The sequence below is a fragment of the Micromys minutus genome (assembly GCF_963924665.1).
Source record: "Micromys minutus genome assembly, chromosome: 22".
Taxonomy (NCBI): Eukaryota; Metazoa; Chordata; class Mammalia; order Rodentia; family Muridae; genus Micromys; species Micromys minutus.
In genome coordinates, this window is record NC_137957.1 from 11,277,730 (window position 1) to 11,296,268 (window position 18,539).

The 18,539-nt window shown below is 36.0% G+C and overlaps 1 protein-coding gene across 4 annotated transcripts in view; it reads left to right on the forward strand.

Moving 5' to 3' along the window:
* Positions 1 to 18,539, forward strand: part of USP15 (ubiquitin specific peptidase 15) — an 85,355-nt gene that overhangs the window by 19,149 nt on the left and 47,667 nt on the right. For 2 of the 4 annotated variants that reach the window (XM_080935010.1, XM_080935011.1), the window contains exons 3-6: positions 738 to 868; positions 6,192 to 6,318; positions 9,195 to 9,340; positions 13,858 to 13,919. In XM_080935010.1, coding sequence (XP_080791136.1) covers positions 738 to 868; positions 6,192 to 6,318; positions 9,195 to 9,340; positions 13,858 to 13,919 — 466 coding nt within the window. Of the gene's footprint in view, positions 1 to 737; positions 869 to 5,575; positions 5,637 to 5,742; positions 5,880 to 6,191; positions 6,319 to 9,194; positions 9,341 to 13,857; positions 13,920 to 18,539 lie in introns of those variants that run through there. The other 2 variants (XM_080935012.1, XM_080935013.1) reach the window with 2 other exon arrangements.

Here is an 18,539-nt window from a genome sequence, read left to right on the forward strand (position 1 = left end):
TCTAGGTTAGTTGTAACCGCTGAGCTAGTGCTCTTCAGTACTCTGGAACCTCAAATGAGCAATTAACAAATTAGTCCACAGTGACATTGTTCCGACTCAGGAAATTATTACTAGGTCTCTGCCCCGGAATATACAAAAGTTCCGAATTTACCTTAGACATTTTAAAGCATCTCAGAATTAAGATACTTCTGTACAACTACCAATGCTTTAGTTTGAGGATCAATCCAGATTGTGGATCTTGTGGAATAATATAGATGCTTTACAAAATAACTTAAAAAAATTCATTATGATTTCCAAGCTTATATATGTCGGAGTCATTTAATATGTTGTTAATTTGATACCAGCTTGTATCGTGAGAGACTGAGACTGGAGAATTGCAAATTCTTGTCCAAACTGGACCTCTTTGTGAGACCCTGTCCTAAAAAAGGAGTTAGTGGGTTACTCATGAATTTCCTGCAGATTATCTAATGTAAGAATGGTCCCACTGGATTGCCAGTGCTTGGAATATTTGAGGAGCCTCTTCTGTTGGTATCTTAGTTAATATCAATGTGTTTGTATTTTAGGAATTTAAGAAAAGCCATGGAAAGTTTTCAGGCTGACATGTTGATTTGAACCTTGTTAGAGTTTTCAGAGTGCTCATTATTGTAACTACTTCAGACTGTGTTCATGGATTTCAGTTTTGTGTTGTATGGACCCTGCTTTCCTGCTCTGTGCTGAGTTTATTTTTTCTTCCGTAGATGGTGATGCGCAGTCACTTAAGGAACACCTTATTGACGAGTTGGATTACATACTGTTGCCGACTGAGGGCTGGAACAAACTTGTCAGCTGGTACACGCTGATGGAAGGCCAAGAGCCAATAGCAAGAAAGGTATATTTGAGAGTTAGCTGAGTATAAGTATATTTTTGTGGAGTATCTCATATTGGTAATTCAGTGAATTCTCAAGCCTTCTTAACTTATGTTGGGAGAAAAGCCAGAAAATCTTTCCTATGCACTGGATTTTAATAATAGCTGACCACAAATAACAAGAACTTAGCTACATTCTCACCATCCTAAGGACATAACAATACATGTGATTAGCTAATTAATAGAGAATTGATGTCATCTTTATTGTATACTTGAAAACATGAGAACAAAGTGGGTACACTGCTTTTTTTCCTAAAACAATTTAAAAAATAAAGTAAAAGCTGAAGTGGTTTTTAGAACATAAAATATTTTTTAAAGATCACACACACACACACACACACACACACACACACACACACACACACACGGCTGTCTTCAGACACACCAGAAGAGGGCATCAGATCCCATTAGAGATGGTTGTGAGCCACCATGTGGTTGCTGGGAATTGAACTCAAGACCTCTAGAAAAGCAGTCAGTGCTCTTAACTGCTGAGCTATCTCTCCAGCCCCCATAAAATATTTTAAAAAATGAAAATGTAATCTTTTTCAGTCTTGATATTTTACAATTATGATTTATAGAAATGAACATTTGTTTGGAATAGACTAGGCCTTATTCCTGTAAAATGCAAAATTTCCATCTAACTGAGCTGAGTGAGCTCACCTTATATATCTACTGAATAATTTCTTCTGGTTTGTATAATATATAGGTCCCTTTTCCCCCCTGTCATTTTTGGAGACTTGAGTGCTTTGGCCTGTTGAAGGACACCCATGAAATGGCACTTGAAAAAAAAACTTCTTTAAAAATTTTTTTTGGCAATTTCATATGTAATGTGTTATGACTATATTTACCCTGCTGTCCTCTCTCATTCCCCCAAAGTCACTTCTTAAAGGAAATGTGTGTGTGTTACTTTTCTTATGAGCACATGAGGGTATCTTTACAGCACATTGTATGCCACAATCTTCAGTGTGTTACTAGATCTACCAACCAATTTACTGACTTCTAAAAACCCTTAGTCTTTTTTAAAAATGTACTGAAGTTTGGTTTTTGAGAGGCAAATGCTTACAGCCAACCATTGAACTGAGAACGGGGTCCCCAGTGGAGGAGTTGGAGAAAGGACTGAAGAAGCTGAAGGGGTTTGCAACCCAATAAGAACAACAGTACCAACCAACCAGAGCTCCCAGGGATTAAACCACTATCCAAAGAGTACACATGGATGGACCATGGCTCCAGCTGCACATGTAGCAGAGGATGGCCTTGTTGGGCATCAGTGGGAAGAGAAGCTCTTGGTCCTGCCAAGGCTCCATGCTCCACTGTAGGAGAATGTCAGGGCAGGGAGGCAGGAGGGGGTGGGATGGGATAGGAGGTTTTTGGAGGGGAAGCCAGGAAAGGGGATAACATTTAAAATGTAAATATAATATATCCAATAGAAAGGAAGGAAGGAAGGAAAGAAAACTATGGAAATGAAATAGCAAAGAAAAAGAATCATTAAAAGTTCATAGAAAATAAAGAAAAGCTTGGGAAGTCTGTTAGAAGGTCATACTTTTGTTCTTAACAAGGTGAAAACATTTTTTTGAAAAATGCAAATTTTCAACATATAGTTTTCAATTGGAAATATACATGAGGTTGTTTGGATGCATCTTTGTTAGAAATGCGTCTTTCCTCCATATTAAATCAATAGGTTGAAGAAAGTGCATTTTACTCTGCCCATACAGAGAAAAGTTGCTTTAAGAAATAAACACTAACTTCTTAGAGTCTGATGTCTAGCTCTGAATTTTATGAATCTGGTTACATTAAAGAATCTATGATACATAAAGTAATTGTGTCTTGGGGACTCAGTCTTTGAAGTATTTTAACTTCAGTATCAGGCACTTAGTCTTAAAAAACAGACTGGCCAGAAAGCAGGGAGATATAGTGTAGCCAAACGTATCAGTAAAGAGAGGCTTGTCTGGAGTACAGCTAATGGTGGTTAGACTTAGTACAAGACTATTAATACTGCCAACACTTCAGAACCTAGTAAGTAATGCACTTCACATTTGAGTCTAGTGGTAAGCAGTGAAAGGGGTCTTTGAGCCATTTGGTGTCAGCAGAAATATACAGTGTAGAGTTTATAGCAAAGACCAGACTGTCTTTAAGAAGCATAGTCATACTTGGCGTGGTCACTAAGTCAGCCGTCCGTCCGCATCACTGGAATCTCTGAGAGGAGTGAGCAGGCAGAGGAATGTCTGAGGAGGGACCAGCTGGCCCTGTTTCCAAACTGAGGAGGAGACCACATTCTAGTCAGGAAACAGTCTCAGACTGAAGAAACATAAACACATATCAAAAGTTTACAAGACAAAATGATATTCCTCAGAAGTTCTAGACAAAGGATACATTGTCCTCAAAAAAGCACAAATCAAAAAAATGTTGTTTCCCAGCAGAAACAGTGGGAACCAGGAAACGTGGACTTTCAGTATGCTGCAAGAAAATAACTGCCAGTCCAGAATTCTGTGGGAATTCCTGGGGAAGGATTCTCCTTCAGGAAGGAGAGGAAGATAAAAAGACCTTAAATTCTTTATCCTCCTGTCTGTTTTCCTGATTTTAGGGTTACTTGTGTGCTCTCCTATACCTGCTGTGAATATTTTGAGATTAGGTTATAGACCACCTGCAGTTTATATCTTAGGTGTATTCTTCCTCACCTCCCCACTACTCCTATTTTCCTGTCGTGGAGAATTGTACCATGCATAGCAAGGACATGCAGATACTATAGGACAGATATGTGGATGTCAGTTCTAAATGAGTCTTGAGATGATGGAAGCCATAGCCCAGGACTTGATAGGAACATCAGAAGTCTCACCCCAGATCAGCATAGCTTAAACCTACAGGATTTTATTCTCAGAAATGATGTGAGGTGTTCACTATTAGTAAATCGAAGATCAGTCATCATATAATGATATGTTATTCATTCTAGTTAAGTTACTTGGATGCTATAATATTCACATAGCAAGAACAGTGAACAGAAAGTATAAAAACATGAGTATTATAAAAACTGACGAGGCTTTGGGATTGAGGATAATACCAGTGAGTACTTAAAGGAAAAGTAGGGAGGTCCTGGAAACCATAGGGATATAACCTTTGCAAATGTCGCTACTATAAACTGAAAGATTGAAAACACTATGTCATGAATTTAGTGATTTGCCAAAGTAGTGCCCAGTATCTAATTGTATTGCCTATAGTCCTTAAATAAGGATAATTAGCTAAAGATGGAATTCTTAAATATAACAGCAGTATTTTACTAGCTTTGAGGATTTTATTTCTTGCAGAATTCAAATGACAGTAAAAACCAAGAAATATTTCTGAAAACATGGTCCTAATAATTTATAACGGAAGCGTGGACTATAACATCACCATAGGAAAGTCAGAGATGTGTCTCAGAGAAGCACTTTGACAAAATTCATTAGGAACTAAAGATGTCATACTCTTAATATTATTCAACTGATGAATTGGTAAAATATCATCAAATTCTCAAAATAACAAATAAATTATCCAGTTATTGCCAAGTCCCTAGTAGGATTAAGCTAGAAATTAATAACAAAGAGACACTTGGTAATATCCAACTACCAGCAGAGCACAAAAATAAAATTTTAAACTAAATGATAATAAAAATACAATTAAAAAAAATGGCTTAAAAGCCTACTCTGCCTTCCAAATACTAAACATTTGAAATCTCTCTGAGGGGGGCTTGCTCAGCTACTTGATGAAACTCATTCCATTTCTACAAAGGTAAAGAAAGGGGAGTGGGTAAAGTCATTGTGGAGGGTGTTTAAAACGAAATACAACAAATACTGAGAGAAAGGAAACAACTGCAGTTTTTTTTTGAGTTAAGAAATGGAAATTTGGAGCTGGAGAGATGGCTCTCGGTTAAAAGCACTGGCTGCTCTTCCAGAGGTCCTGAGTTCAATTCCCAGCAACCACATGGTGGCTTACAACCATCTGTAATGGGATCTGATGCCCTTTTCTGGTGTGTTTGAAGACAGCTACAGTGTACTCACATACATAAAAATAAATTTTTTAAAAAAGAATCTAAATATAATGTACATTTTAAAAGAAATGGAAATTTAATTTTAGTACCAAAATATTGAAATGTGAACATCAGTGAAGTAAAATGTAATTACAGTAGTGTAGTATCTTAGGATTTTACTCAGCTATTGAGTCCCAGTCCCAAACTTGTGGGTAGCAATAATATTTGATTCCTAGGTTTTTAATTTTTAATTAGCTACAAAAAAGATATACAAATTCAGCATATTGTTACATTCTTTAAACTCAGCAACATTCTGTGTAAGAGATTTAAAGAATCTTAGTTGAGTCAAAATTTAAGTTTTATACTGTGAATTAAGCCTATTAAAATAAGAGACATGTAGTCTGTGAGACTGTTTAAAAGATTTGTAACAAACATAATTAAGAGAACATATTCAAAGAATTGATTTCATGTTGGATTATACAGCAAACTTCAGATAAACTCTTTTAAAACCCTGAGTTGAAACAGTTGTTCCTGAAGGAGAAGGAGAAGTTTGTCACTCCTGTATTGAGTTTGATATGAGGCTGCTGGTCTGTGTTAGTCATTGGAGCCTCCCTTTGCCATATCTGCCCAGTGTATCATGTATCAGGCCAATTACTATTTTCAGAAACAGTGTTCATGACTGAAATCCTACAGTTAACCTTTAGAAGAGCAAAAGGAAATATACTTATTTAAAAGGTGAACCTAATGTGTGTTTTATCACTTTATACTTGATTCACTTGCATGCCTGAGTGCTTTGTGTGTGTGTGTTATAGACTTACTAAGTATGCCTTTGAAGGTCAGACAGTCATTTTAGAGTGAAATGGGTGTATCCATTACAGGGCCAGAGCCGTCATTTTAAAAGACATACTTTAACATAAAGAGTAAGGACAGACCTTGTAGACACAGTTACATAAAGCTCAAAAATGCTTACTGTTAAATGTAAGTTTTCTATCACAGAGCATTGTTACAAAGTAGGCATCTTTATTCAGAGCTGTACATGAATTGTATAGAGTAGACTTGTATATAATCATTTTGATTAAACTTGAGTAAATTTATTTATGGCATACTAAAATATTAAAAGATTAGTGGAATGCTTTTCTAAACTGTGAATGTTTAAATTGATTATAATTGCTAATTATATTCATTGGCTATCTGTAGTTTTTTCTAAAGCCTTGTTATAGATATGTGTTACTATGAGAATGCAATATATTGATAGAATTCGTACCAATTTGTTTTCTTTTTCTTTTTAAGGTGGTAGAACAGGGTATGTTTGTAAAGCACTGCAAAGTAGAAGTCTACCTCACAGAACTGAAGCTCTGTGAGAATGGGAACATGAACAACGTCGTGACGCGGAGATTTAGCAAAGCTGACACAATAGGTAATGGAGGCTCCTGTCCAGACCGTAGCCTCACGGAGTCCAGATCTCAGCTTATAGTGTCATAGTTATTTCTCACTGCTTATTAAGTGAATTTAATATTGGTGCCATTTTTAATTTAAGAAAACCAACTACATTTAAAATTAGCATTTGAAAAATGGCATGTCAGGTTTATAACAACAAAATACAAATTTAAGTAAAATTTTAATGAACCATGTTTAAATAAAACTTGATAAAGTATGGAGAAAGCAAAGCCAGTTTGTCTGTCCTTCATTACAGGATTACAGGTAGGCAGCTGAGACAGCAGGCTTGATGTTATATAGCATATTGAGGGTTTATTCATGAGTAGGTTTGAAAACAGCCTCAGCTCTCAGTAGGCGTACTTCTGTAGCCATAAAAAATATAAATATACAAATACTGATAATGAATTTAGCACATTAAATGTTTTAATTACACATGTTAATTATGTGTGCTGTTAAGTTTATCTGTGAAATGTTTATATATATGTGTGTGATATAATTAGATTTTATTTGCCCCCATTAGCCTGTCTTCTATTACCTTTATAATATACAATGTTAACAAAGAAGAGCACATTTATCTTCTTTTTAAAGTATTCATTAAAAAGATAAAAATAACAGTGATCTTGTTGGAAAATACCAGCCAATAAGAGACTGTACTCGTGGTTATAAGAAGAAAGACTGTAAGGCAACTGGACCAGTTTAGTCATCAGTAGTAATAGTAAATGATCAGATCATGTAGGGTGTGTGACCATCCAGCCACAGGTTCTTGGCCAGGTGTTCCGTCCAGCATGAGTTTTGTCTGTTGAGCTAGCCTCACCTGCAGTCAGACAGTTATTGGGTACCTGCAAGGTGTTCTTGCTACCATTGCGCTCAAAAGCATATTGCTGGCTGGGTCAGGCTGTTGAAAACTTTCTCCCAGCACCTATGTACCATCTTTTGGCTCTGAAAAAGCCAGCTAGAGATCAGGAGCCAATTGGAATATAAATAAGCTACATTTTAAGTAATCAAAAATCTCTAGCAATTTATAAATCTTTAACAGAAAAGTTACAGAAAATCTGAGTCCATCAGAAACTTTTGTTTAGGTGATTATTTTACTTACAAACTCTTGAAAACAACAATTGAAGTTTTTACTTGACACACTTTACAGAGGATTAAATGTAATTTATGCAGAATATCTGTCAGAAAGCTGGGTCTGATGCGGATTTTAACCCAAATACTATAAGTATCCTAATACCTTTTTTAAGGGTACAGACATTGAATATATGTCATAAAATTGTAAATGACCTGAATTTTTGTATAATTTGAAATTTCTTATTGCTAAGTGGATGTTTTTCAAATTGCTTGGAATTAGGATAATAAGCAAAACATGGATATATAAACTTACCCTGTGGTCTTTTAAAAACGTGATTTGAAACTGATTTTTTAAAAAGCTTTACCAAATTGTCTACCCAAAATTAAATTTTCATCTTTGTGTTACTGCTAAATTAATAAAATATTCTGCTTCCAGCTTATGTTGACCATATGGTTTATAGCAAAATAACAAAGAACTATTTGAAATAGTTTGCCATCTTAGGGCTGAAATACTTTCTTTGATGTTTTGCTAGGTTATTAGATTGGCACTGAGGGTGTCCAGTAGGAGATAAAATTCAACATATATTTGAGGCCAACTACTAAGAGCATATTTTGTTTTAAGGCTTCCTAAAATTCTTTATTAATAAAAATTAATAATTTATCTAATTTTCTGGCTTAAAATATTTTACTAATCTCTCCCCAGCACTTTCACTTTTAGTTTTCGCTCTTCTCTGTCCTGAGTATGTCTGATAAGCCTCTCAGTCATATGTAAAGTTAAACCTTGTTCCCTGCTGAGAAGTCTTCTAGTTTATGTCCTTCCCTGTGTCAGTAATTAACAGCCTGGTCTTGCAGTCACTGGGTAAAATCCTCAGGTGCACTGGCCAGCAGTGTGGCTCAGCAGGGAGAGTGGTACTTGCAGCCACACGTGGCAGTCTCTGTTCATCCCTAGAGCTTACATGGCAGGTGGAGAGAACCACCTCGTTCAAGTTGTGTTCTGCCCACTATATCCATGCATGCCCAAAGCTCCTCACATGCGATGGAAGCACACTGGATAAGTGTGACAGTTGTTTTCTGTCTAAAAAGAAATTTTTAAGAAAAAGAAATGTGATATTTGGATGTGTTTTTTACCATGCCACACATAACCTCACAGCGTAAAGTGTATGTTTCAGAGTGAGATATTCTTTTTAAGATGTATTTACTTATTATATATGTAAATATAGTATATATATATAAAATTCTGCCCGCATGTATACTTGCAGGCCAGAAGAGGGCACCAAATCTCATTACAGATGATTGTGAGCCACTGTGTGGTTTCTGGGAATTGAACTTGGGACCTCTGGAAGAGCAGTCAGTGCTCTTAACCACTGAGCCATCTCTCCAGCCTGAGATATTCTTAAGTTGATTGCATGTGAATATGAGTATTTTCCATTGTTGTTCTCTCATTACCATACTTTAGTTTCTAACTATAGTCTTAGAAACACATTGATTTTATATTGTGTTAAAAGTTTACCCTGTAAAACCAATTACATTTTCGTGTTAGACAATTTAACTTTTACCTTTTACAATCTTAAATTCCTTAAATAATCATCTGTTTGTGTTAAAATTATCACACCTCCCTTTAATAGCACATAGAAAATCTTAAAGCAAAACTTTTTGAATTATTTCTTACATATTTATCTGGTTTTCTGCTATTTTATCCTTATTTAAATAAATTTATTATGTTTAGTCTGGTAAGAATTGAGTTCTTAAATGTGCTGTATTTACATATCTTCTGTCCTTAAATCTCAGATACGATTGAAAAGGAAATAAGAAAGATCTTCAATATTCCAGATGAAAAGGAGGCCAGACTGTGGAACAAGTATATGAGTAACACGTTTGAGCCACTGAATAAGCCAGACAGCACCATCCAGGATGCAGGTCTATACCAAGGACAGGTACTCGTTAGACAATCATTTTTTTATGAGATTTATTTTGTTTTATGTGTCTGTGTGAGTAACTGCATGTATGCCTATACCACATACATGCCTGTTGCCTGCGGTGACCAGAAGAAGGCGTAGGAGTCCTTGGGACTGGAGTCACCGGTGGTTGTAAGCCTATTGGGTGCTGGGAACTGAACTTAGGTCCTCTGCAAGAGCAGCAAGTGTTCCTAAAAGCTGAGCCATCTCTCCAGCCCAACAGTGATGTTTATTTTAAATGCGGCTTTTTGCAATGAAAGACTTTGAGTGTTGTGTAGTGTATGGTGGGTTCTGTCTCATGCTGCCTCTTTCTAACTATCTCCAGCCTCCTTGGTCAATAACAGCAATTTCTAACTTTCTTCTTGCTCTTGGAAACACTCTATTTCTTAAGAATGTTTTCAGTAACAAAAGCTAATATAAGATCAGCAGATTTTCTTACAGGGATTAAATAACAGTTTTGTCTCTCCTGGCCATACATAATAAGATCTCTGTTGCAACTGTGACTCCCATATTAACAACAGTATGAAAGCAGTTATACATGATGCATACACCTGCATGACAGCAAACTCAACAGAGCTGGCTAAAGGAACTCAGTTGCCCATCCCTTTTGGGTCTATCAGCTCTCAGTTTCATTTTCCCTTATGATATAATTGAAAACATTCAGTATATTCAGAAAGTAGGGTGTTTAATTACACTGAGGAGCTGGTCCTATCTTGTAGCTGTCTCTTTATTTCTGTTCTTGTCCCGGTATTTCCTTTTAATGCTCTACACATCTTGCCACCTCTAGTTTTCTACATACTTACAAAGTCCTTTACCAGAATTCATTATAAAATACAAAGCTAGTTATTTTGTTTTCATAAATACTTTGAGTCCTTAAAGATTGTAAAGTCCAGACCCCGTAGCTGGCATGCAGGTCCTGGTTGAGCCTCTTGTCTGGTTCATCTTTAGATTATTCTTGTCTTTTGGTTACCATAGGATTCATATAGTATGCTTTTAAATGCATTATTCATCTGCCTGATGTACCCATCTTTCCATTTCCCTGCATCTATCCAGTAAAATGTTTTAACTGTTCAATGCTCATAGTAACCATCTCTTTCCATTGTATAGGTGCATCAGATCACATTAATTTACCCTTCACATTCCAACCCGGGGTCACAGCCTCTTCAGCTGTCCCTCTTTTTCTCAGTAGCCATTGATCTTTCTTTAAAGAATTTTCCCCTAATTTTTCTAGTATTAATATTTTTAACATATATACTAAGAATATAAGGTTTATATTTTGATTAGTTTATTTTTAGTAGCTAGTACCTAACAGAGTGACTAGTGATTTGGTGTGTAGATGGCTTTTTTTTCCCAGCTTATTTGAAAATTATTAATATCAATAATGTGATAGTTATAAAAAAAAACTCGGAGAAACTAAGATTAATTGTTAGTAAATGCCTGCAAAGACAATACTTTTGGGAGCCGGGGAGCTGGTGCCGTGTACGTAAGGACTTGAGTTCAAGCAAATCCTGGGGTTCCTCATGTAATTAGCAAGCCAGGTTCCAGTGAAACCCCACCTCACAACAAGGAGAACCACACTGAAGAATGATGCCTGGCATTGCCCTCTGGCCGCACATGTGTGCACACATTACAAGCACACCTGAACACAGACAACTAAACTCTTAAAGAATAAGAGAAATGGGGATGATAGCCATACACCTTCTCCAGAATCTCAGAAACTTCAACGATTTTAAACTCACTTTAGCCGTTATAGTCTCAAGTGAAAGTACAAAATTCAGTGTACACAGAGGAAAGCTGTCTGAAGATGAAATAAGACCTAGTCAAGTCTCCTCACAGCTACCGAGTCTCCACCAGACACAAACCCCTGCTCTGATTACCATCTGTTGGTACTTGAAGTAAGAGTGTTATTAGAAATGACGGAGTGTTAATTCATTCAGTGTTTTAGTAGCCTTCTCTGATGGATGTTATTTTCCCAGACACCAAGAAAATGTGGTCTTAGAAAGTTAAAGAATTTGATGTTCTTGATAAATATACATTTGTCAAGTTGAAGATTAGACTTGATAAGAGAATTAAGCTAGTTTAATGTGATTAAATATTTGTGAATAAGACTGTGTGTATGTAACGTGGATACAAAGACCAGAGAAGAATACCAGTGTCCTCTTCTTTGTTTACCTTCCTCTCTTGCCAGCGCTCCTCGCTGAACTGGTAGCTCAGTGTTTTGAGTTCCCAAAATCTACTTTTCTCATCCCAATACCCAGCCCCTAGTGCTGGGGTTCTAGGCAAATTCCGTCCTACCCAGTCTTGCCTGCATGCTGAGCACTTGAAATCAGAGCATGCCAGCACTCCTGTCTGAGCTGTGTCCCTAACCCAGATCTTACCCTGCCCACTCCTCTCTTACTATAAGATAAAGCACCTTAATTAGAAAGTAAGAAATGGCTCAGAGCTTAAGAGCGCAGACTGTTCTTAGAGAGGCCCTAAGCTTGGTTCTCAGGACCCACATTGGTGACTCACAACGATCTGTAACTCCAGGTTCAAAAGATTCCAAGCCTCTTTCGGCCTCTTCGGGTTCCTGGACTCGTGTGTACATACCAGTACTTATATATGAAAATGAACATTGCTTAAACAGCTGAAAGAGAGTATGAGAGAGATTATTGAAGAGTTTGCCTGCTCATATTGATTGATTTTTTTTTTCCGTCTCCCTTTAAATTTTGGAGTTTTCAAAAATTTTAATAAGCAAAACTTTACTCGAAAAAACTGATAGATATATATATAAAGAGGTGAATTTTATTATTTCTTGTGACTTATTAATACTATCTATGACTATAAAATATGGAATTTAAGTAAAAATGCTATTAGATATTAAAATGTTGCTAAACAACAGTAAATGTTTTTAATAGCTGAAATTCTTTGTTTTATACCTGATTTAACTCTTCCAAATGATCATAATATTAATGTATATACAGTTACAGTTGATAATGTGTCACTGTAGTTGCAGGTTGTGATAAAGAAAATCTTAAGTGTGAATTGCTCAATAAGTTGTACCTAATAAGCCTTTTAAAGCATAGACTTGCATGTTGAGATTATATTTAGGAAATTGAGATTGTATATAACTGCAAGGAGCAGACATCCGAGCTCGGTGGTAGGTACATGCTGTACTTATTCTTCGAAAGCTACACACAGCAGAAAGCTTCTGAGTGTGAAGTGCATCAGTTAAAGACAACTTTAGGATTTCAAACATCTGTGCTCTTTTACCAAGTTACGTGAATGTTTGGGTGAACATTTCAGTGTCACACGTAACAGCTCCTGCTTTACCCATTGTATTTTATCTGTTATATTTTATGGAACTAGGGTCAGAAAGCCAATTTATACATGGTTTGGAAGCATACAGTCCACCAAAGAGTATTGCTGTAGGATGTACAGTACTTTGTGAATTATAACTATAAGAAAAAGTTAATGAAACTGAACATACAGGATATATTCAAGTTTGTCCTTAACTATATTTCAGTTCATGTTTATTGTCTTGCATTATAGTTTTACCATGACAATTTAGATTTTTAGTTTTTTGCTAGTAAAATCACAAACTTGAAGTATTTTTAAGTTTTGTCTTCCTTACATGTAATTCATGTAATAGGAACTACAAGGGAAGCTTCTTTATTAATCTAGAACATAAAGGAAAGAGCTGGAGATATTTTAAAGTAGCTATGTCTTGGCATGGATTCTGTATTGGCTAAGATGGTTTTTGTCTGCCTAACACATTCTGCAGCAGGGAACTTGAATACTCAAAATTTTTATTATGAGATTCTTCTAAATGTGCCTGTCAATTATACACTAAAAAACTCCATAATGTAAGGCTGGTAAGATGACTCAGTGGCTAAAGGCACTTGCTGCACAGTCTGACTTTGAGGTCCATGCACACTAATGGAGGGAGAGAAATGACTCCTACAAATTGTCCTGTCCATGTGTACATTGAAACACATGTATACCCATATACCATAGGGGCCTCCACACATTGGCACCCTACACACGACATAAACACATAAATGTAATAAAGATTTCTAGAGAAAAGGTTTCAAAATTCATATCAATAATATAAATGAGTATTAACTTCAAAACCCAAAATGAATTATAAGTAATGTATAGTTTGGAATTATTTTTGCTACAGTTTTAATATTTGTATAGTAATAATTAAATCATCATGTAGCCATTGATAGGGCATTTGTTAATTGTATAATTTATGTTACAAGCATAAATACAATTAAAAAGCATACATCTTAAACTGAAACAACGTATATTCTATTATTTGGCTTATACTTTCTTACAATTATAGAACTAGTGATATTTCCCCCTTTTCTTCCTCACTATCAATGCTGACGTATCTCAGAGCATTTTGTCCTGTCTTTAAGTAATGGGTTACTGTAGTTCTTACCACTTGTCTCCTGAAGCTGCTCTGCCTTCATAGCTGTGGAAAAACACCCTTTGTTGTGTCATGTTTGCAGGTGTTAGTGATAGAACAAAAAAATGAAGATGGAACGTGGCCCAGGGGTCCCTCTACTCCTAAGTAAGTGCTGCTCCTTGTGCTTTATTGCATGTTGAGTCTCATTCAGATGCTGAAATCCAAAGTATAGCAAAACCTAACTGAACTGCAAGAATGCATGCATTCTTCATCTTTTATAGTTCACTCTTGGAGACATCTTCTAAGTTTGTACTTACACTTAGATTAATATGTTACAAATTTCAAGCTTCAAGATCAAATGGCTTTTAGAGTAAGTTACAGTGTAAATAATTGTTGTGTTGTCTAATACAGTCAGACCTTAAACTTTTTTTATGTTTTCTTGAGTAGTTTTGGGATGTGTACCTGTTTTTAAATGCTTCTTTATGAAAGGCAGTCTGGGGCAAGAGTAGAATTTTTATTATACAAATGTTTTAGCGTTTAAGTGAATAAGTAAAAATAGTATCTGGAATATAAAGAGTACTTTTGATGATAAAGGAAGAATTGAAAATGTTTTCAAAATTATAAGATTTGCATTATCAAAACCACTTAATCCTATTTGTATTTCAATACATAAAGTTCAGATCTCTGAGAAGTAATCGCTGCGTCCATAGTTGTGATATTTCTGTAGTGTAAAGAGAGCATGTACATTCACACTAAGGTTCCTTCTGCAACTACTGTGCTAAGTAAGATGATGAGATGTATGGACAGCATCATAGCCATTCAATTCAACCTTAGCTTCTGGCCAGGTAACTGGGGGAGCATTGAAGTGCCTATAACCCTGTATTTCAGGTTCTCTGACGAGGGATTGGAGATCTGAATTTTGAAAAACTTTGATTTGTAATTAAATGAGTAATTTATTAAGTGCTAACATAGAAAATCTGTAAAAGAGAACAGCCTTCCTACTTGACTGCAAACTTCTAAAGGAAATGCACCTTCAGGAAGAGGTTCTCTCTTTTCTATCTTCGGTGAAGTTTTGTTGTTGTTGTTGTTGTTGTTGTTGTTGTTGTTGTTCAGATTCTTTGTGAGTTGGTTTGTAAATATATTAGTTACTTAGAGGTGTGTATTGCTCAGTAGTACCCTGCTTAGTTGAACATAATGCATGGGTAAATTTAGAATAAAAGTAGAAGTTTTGATAGGAAATGTTAAAAGCATGTCAGTTGAATCATGGTTGTCTTAACAGGTAGAAATTTGGAAATTACAGACTTTTATAAATTTCATTTTAGTGCTTAATCAAAATCGTATGTTTTCTCACTTATGTTTATATTGTTAAATTTTTTACTGAATCTTGAAACAATCTTAAAGTAATAAAATTGGCTTATACTCAAATATTATGAGGTCTAACGCTTGAGAAACCTCTTTGGTATAAAATTATTGAGTTTTCCTGGATGTCTCCTCTTACCGTTCCTTCTTTTTACATGAGATTGCCTACGGTGACCTTGAAGTCAGGAGCTTTAGTAATTCTCTGTGTCAGCTTCCAAATTAGGTGGGGCTACTCGCTGTAGACCATGTACAGTCCGGTTCAGTTTTCCATGAACACCGTCATCTGCTCACTTGTCAGAGTAGAGAACGATTTCCCAATCCCTGATGTACCGCACTCGTGTGATAAATCCAGGCGACTGGTGGCACGATAATGGAGAGGCTAGGAAGTTTGTCAGAACACAGTCTTACTATCTGCACTTTTGTATGAAAGAGTTCTTAGAAAGCTAACAATAGAAGAAAATTCTTCTAGCTTAAGAAATCTTCTATAGCCAAAATCAGTAGTAGTAAACTTTACCCCTGAGCTGTGGCTTCTGGGTGCAAGTTCATTTTGACTATATTTGCTGTTCTCATTTTTTCTCTATTGTTTCATTCAGGTATAACTATTTCAAAATTATTTAAGTTATTAAAATTATATAACAAAGAAAACTAGATTGTTTTTCTAAACTAGTAAAAATTCTTGTTTGTGAAAATAATATCAAAATTTAATTTGTTTGTTTTCATTAATTACTAAAAATATCATGACAAAAAAGTAAGAAGGTATTTAGTGGGAAGAAGTTGAAAACCATCGTGGTTCTATATATCATGGACGAATAAACATCAGAGTTTATTAGCAAAGCGTGTGATGAAAGATAAACTGTGCCAATAATTCTGTGTCTTATGCTGTGAGTGATCTGCTGCATGTTTACATATGTCTCACTTGGGTGCCTGGTACATACAGAGGTCGGAAGAGGGCATTAGATCCCCGTGGCACTGAAGTCATGCGTGGCTGTGGCGAGTGCTCTCAGCTGCTGAGCCTGCCTTTCCTGACAGCAGTTCTTACTGTTGCATTGTCTCTCTGTTCCTTGTGTGCTCTGATGAGCTGAATTCTGAAATGATGGCAGAAACTGTAGAACATAAACCGAATCCAGTGCGGTAGTGTTTTACATCATTCTGCTAGGAAAGAAGAAGCACTCTTCTGGGTAGTACAGCTGCTTACATAATTGCTGGGTACATAATGAGCTTGTAGGTGATGGTTTCTGTGCTTCTGTGCTGTGCACTGTATAAAGAACCTCTTCGAACATGTCAGAGAAGGCGGACATTGTGTAACCAGAAGGATAAAAAACCAGTACATACAAATAACTGGGTTAAAGTTTAAGTGCCCGTTAGGAAATTCAGCACACAAATGCCCATTTTTCTTCCTCATATTGCTCAAACTTAATGTGTAAGACAAGACCAAAACCTTACTGGATATAATTTCATAAAGGAAGCTGAGCTTCTATAAGAACTGTGGATTTGTAATAAATTGCCCTAAGCCTTCCTTGACTTATAGGAGATACACAGCAAAAGGAAGCATAGAAACAATCACAAAGTAAATATATCAATACTTCCTTTAAGAACGTGTTTTAGAATAATTGATAGAAATATAGTTTGCCTTATTTTTGGTTTTTCTAACTTTGTCATTAGATTTCATAAAATTAGAATGATTGTTTTACTCTGTCACAATCACCTCAATTTTAGCTGCACATTACTGTGGTGTTAGCTTTTAATGTATGTTATTTAGTTAATTTAACAACAGCAGTTGACAAGTTGGTTTTCCTTTTGAAGTAAGAATGTCAGCTTAGTATTGAATTGCATTCATTTAATTGAAACACCATATTGGGCATAAAATTCAGATACTACAGGAACGACTATTGAGGGACTGTTGAGGTTTAATTTCCTCTTAAATTGACATCTGACCTTTTTGACTTTTAAGGAGATAAGTATGGTCTTATATTGCACGTAGCCTACACTGGCCAAAATTAGTTTACTGCTAGGTAAATGGCTTGATATCCAGTCAATCACTGTGTAATATTCCGAACATTTTCTTTGTTCTCTGTAGACCATTGGAACAGGGACAGGGTAATTTTCAAATTAGATCATAGTGATAGCCAAGTGCCAGTGATCATCCTCCGAACGCTGGCTAACTTGTAATAACGTGGCATTAACTCTAAAGTTTAGCTAGAAAGGCTATGTGAAATATGGGTTAGCAGTCAAAATCAATGCATGAGCTGTGATCACTTATCAATAATGATTTAACAGCAAACTGCAGCTTTATCTGTAGCCACCATCTATCCTTTTGCTCTAATTTCCTTGGCCTTTAAGGATAACCTTTACTAGTTCATCTTTCCTGTACATGTGGTGCCTGCCACACTGTCCACAGAGGAGGCAGGAATTTACCTCTGCTGCTTCTCTACCGTCATCTGCTTAGGAATATAAGAAATCACTACATTGGGAAACAAACCATCAATTTCTCTCGTACCTTTTGGGTGTTTTGTTTTGGTGGACTACCATCACCCCTTGCCTGTCTTCTGAACATCTAGTTGTTTCCAAAGCTGTCCTTAATTACTATTTACAATCTGTGAGACTATCCTGGCTTCACTGAGTCTATGCAGCAGCTGCCCTTACGTCTCTTACATGCATTAATAACCCTCAGATTTGTGTAAAACTTCTTCTCTCATCATAGTAGGCGCTCTCAAAGACAGGAGCTGGCCCAGTGCTGAACCTTTCGAGTAAAGCTAGCTAATATCATTAGTAGCATTGGGACTTATAACATCATCAGAATTCCAGTTTTTCCTGATATGCAGGACACTACATCTGTTTGAACCAGATAATTCGTTCTCTGTTTTGCATGCCTAATATATACATCCCTGCATCGATTTAATCGGGCACCATTCAGAAATCCTGATTTCTTAGTCACTCTTTTCTTACCTAACTAGTCCATCTCACTGGTACCACCTGGGAAATGGTGATTGCTAAGCATTGCTGTTATATCCTGTTGTTTCTAGCCACCCAAAGAACTTCTTTTATGTGGGTTTTATGAGTTTATCATAATAAAAATTAAGTGTAAAATATTTATGAATAACAGTATTGAACAATTATATTTTAACATCAGAACATTCATAAAGTTAACTATTTTAAAATGAAGACACTTTGGAAGTAGCATTAAAGCACTTTTGCAAACATTTTTATTTGTATTTTTTTTCATATAGTATTTTCTGATTATATTTTCCCTCCTCTGATTCTCCTCTCCATCTCCCCACACACAGTACCATTCCTGCCTGCCTGCCTGCCTGCCTGCCTTTATAAAACAAGCAGACAGACAAAAGTAAAATGCACAAGAACTACCACAAAACACTTATATTAGAAACCATAGTGTATAAACAAAAGAGTAATAAGACAGAAATATAT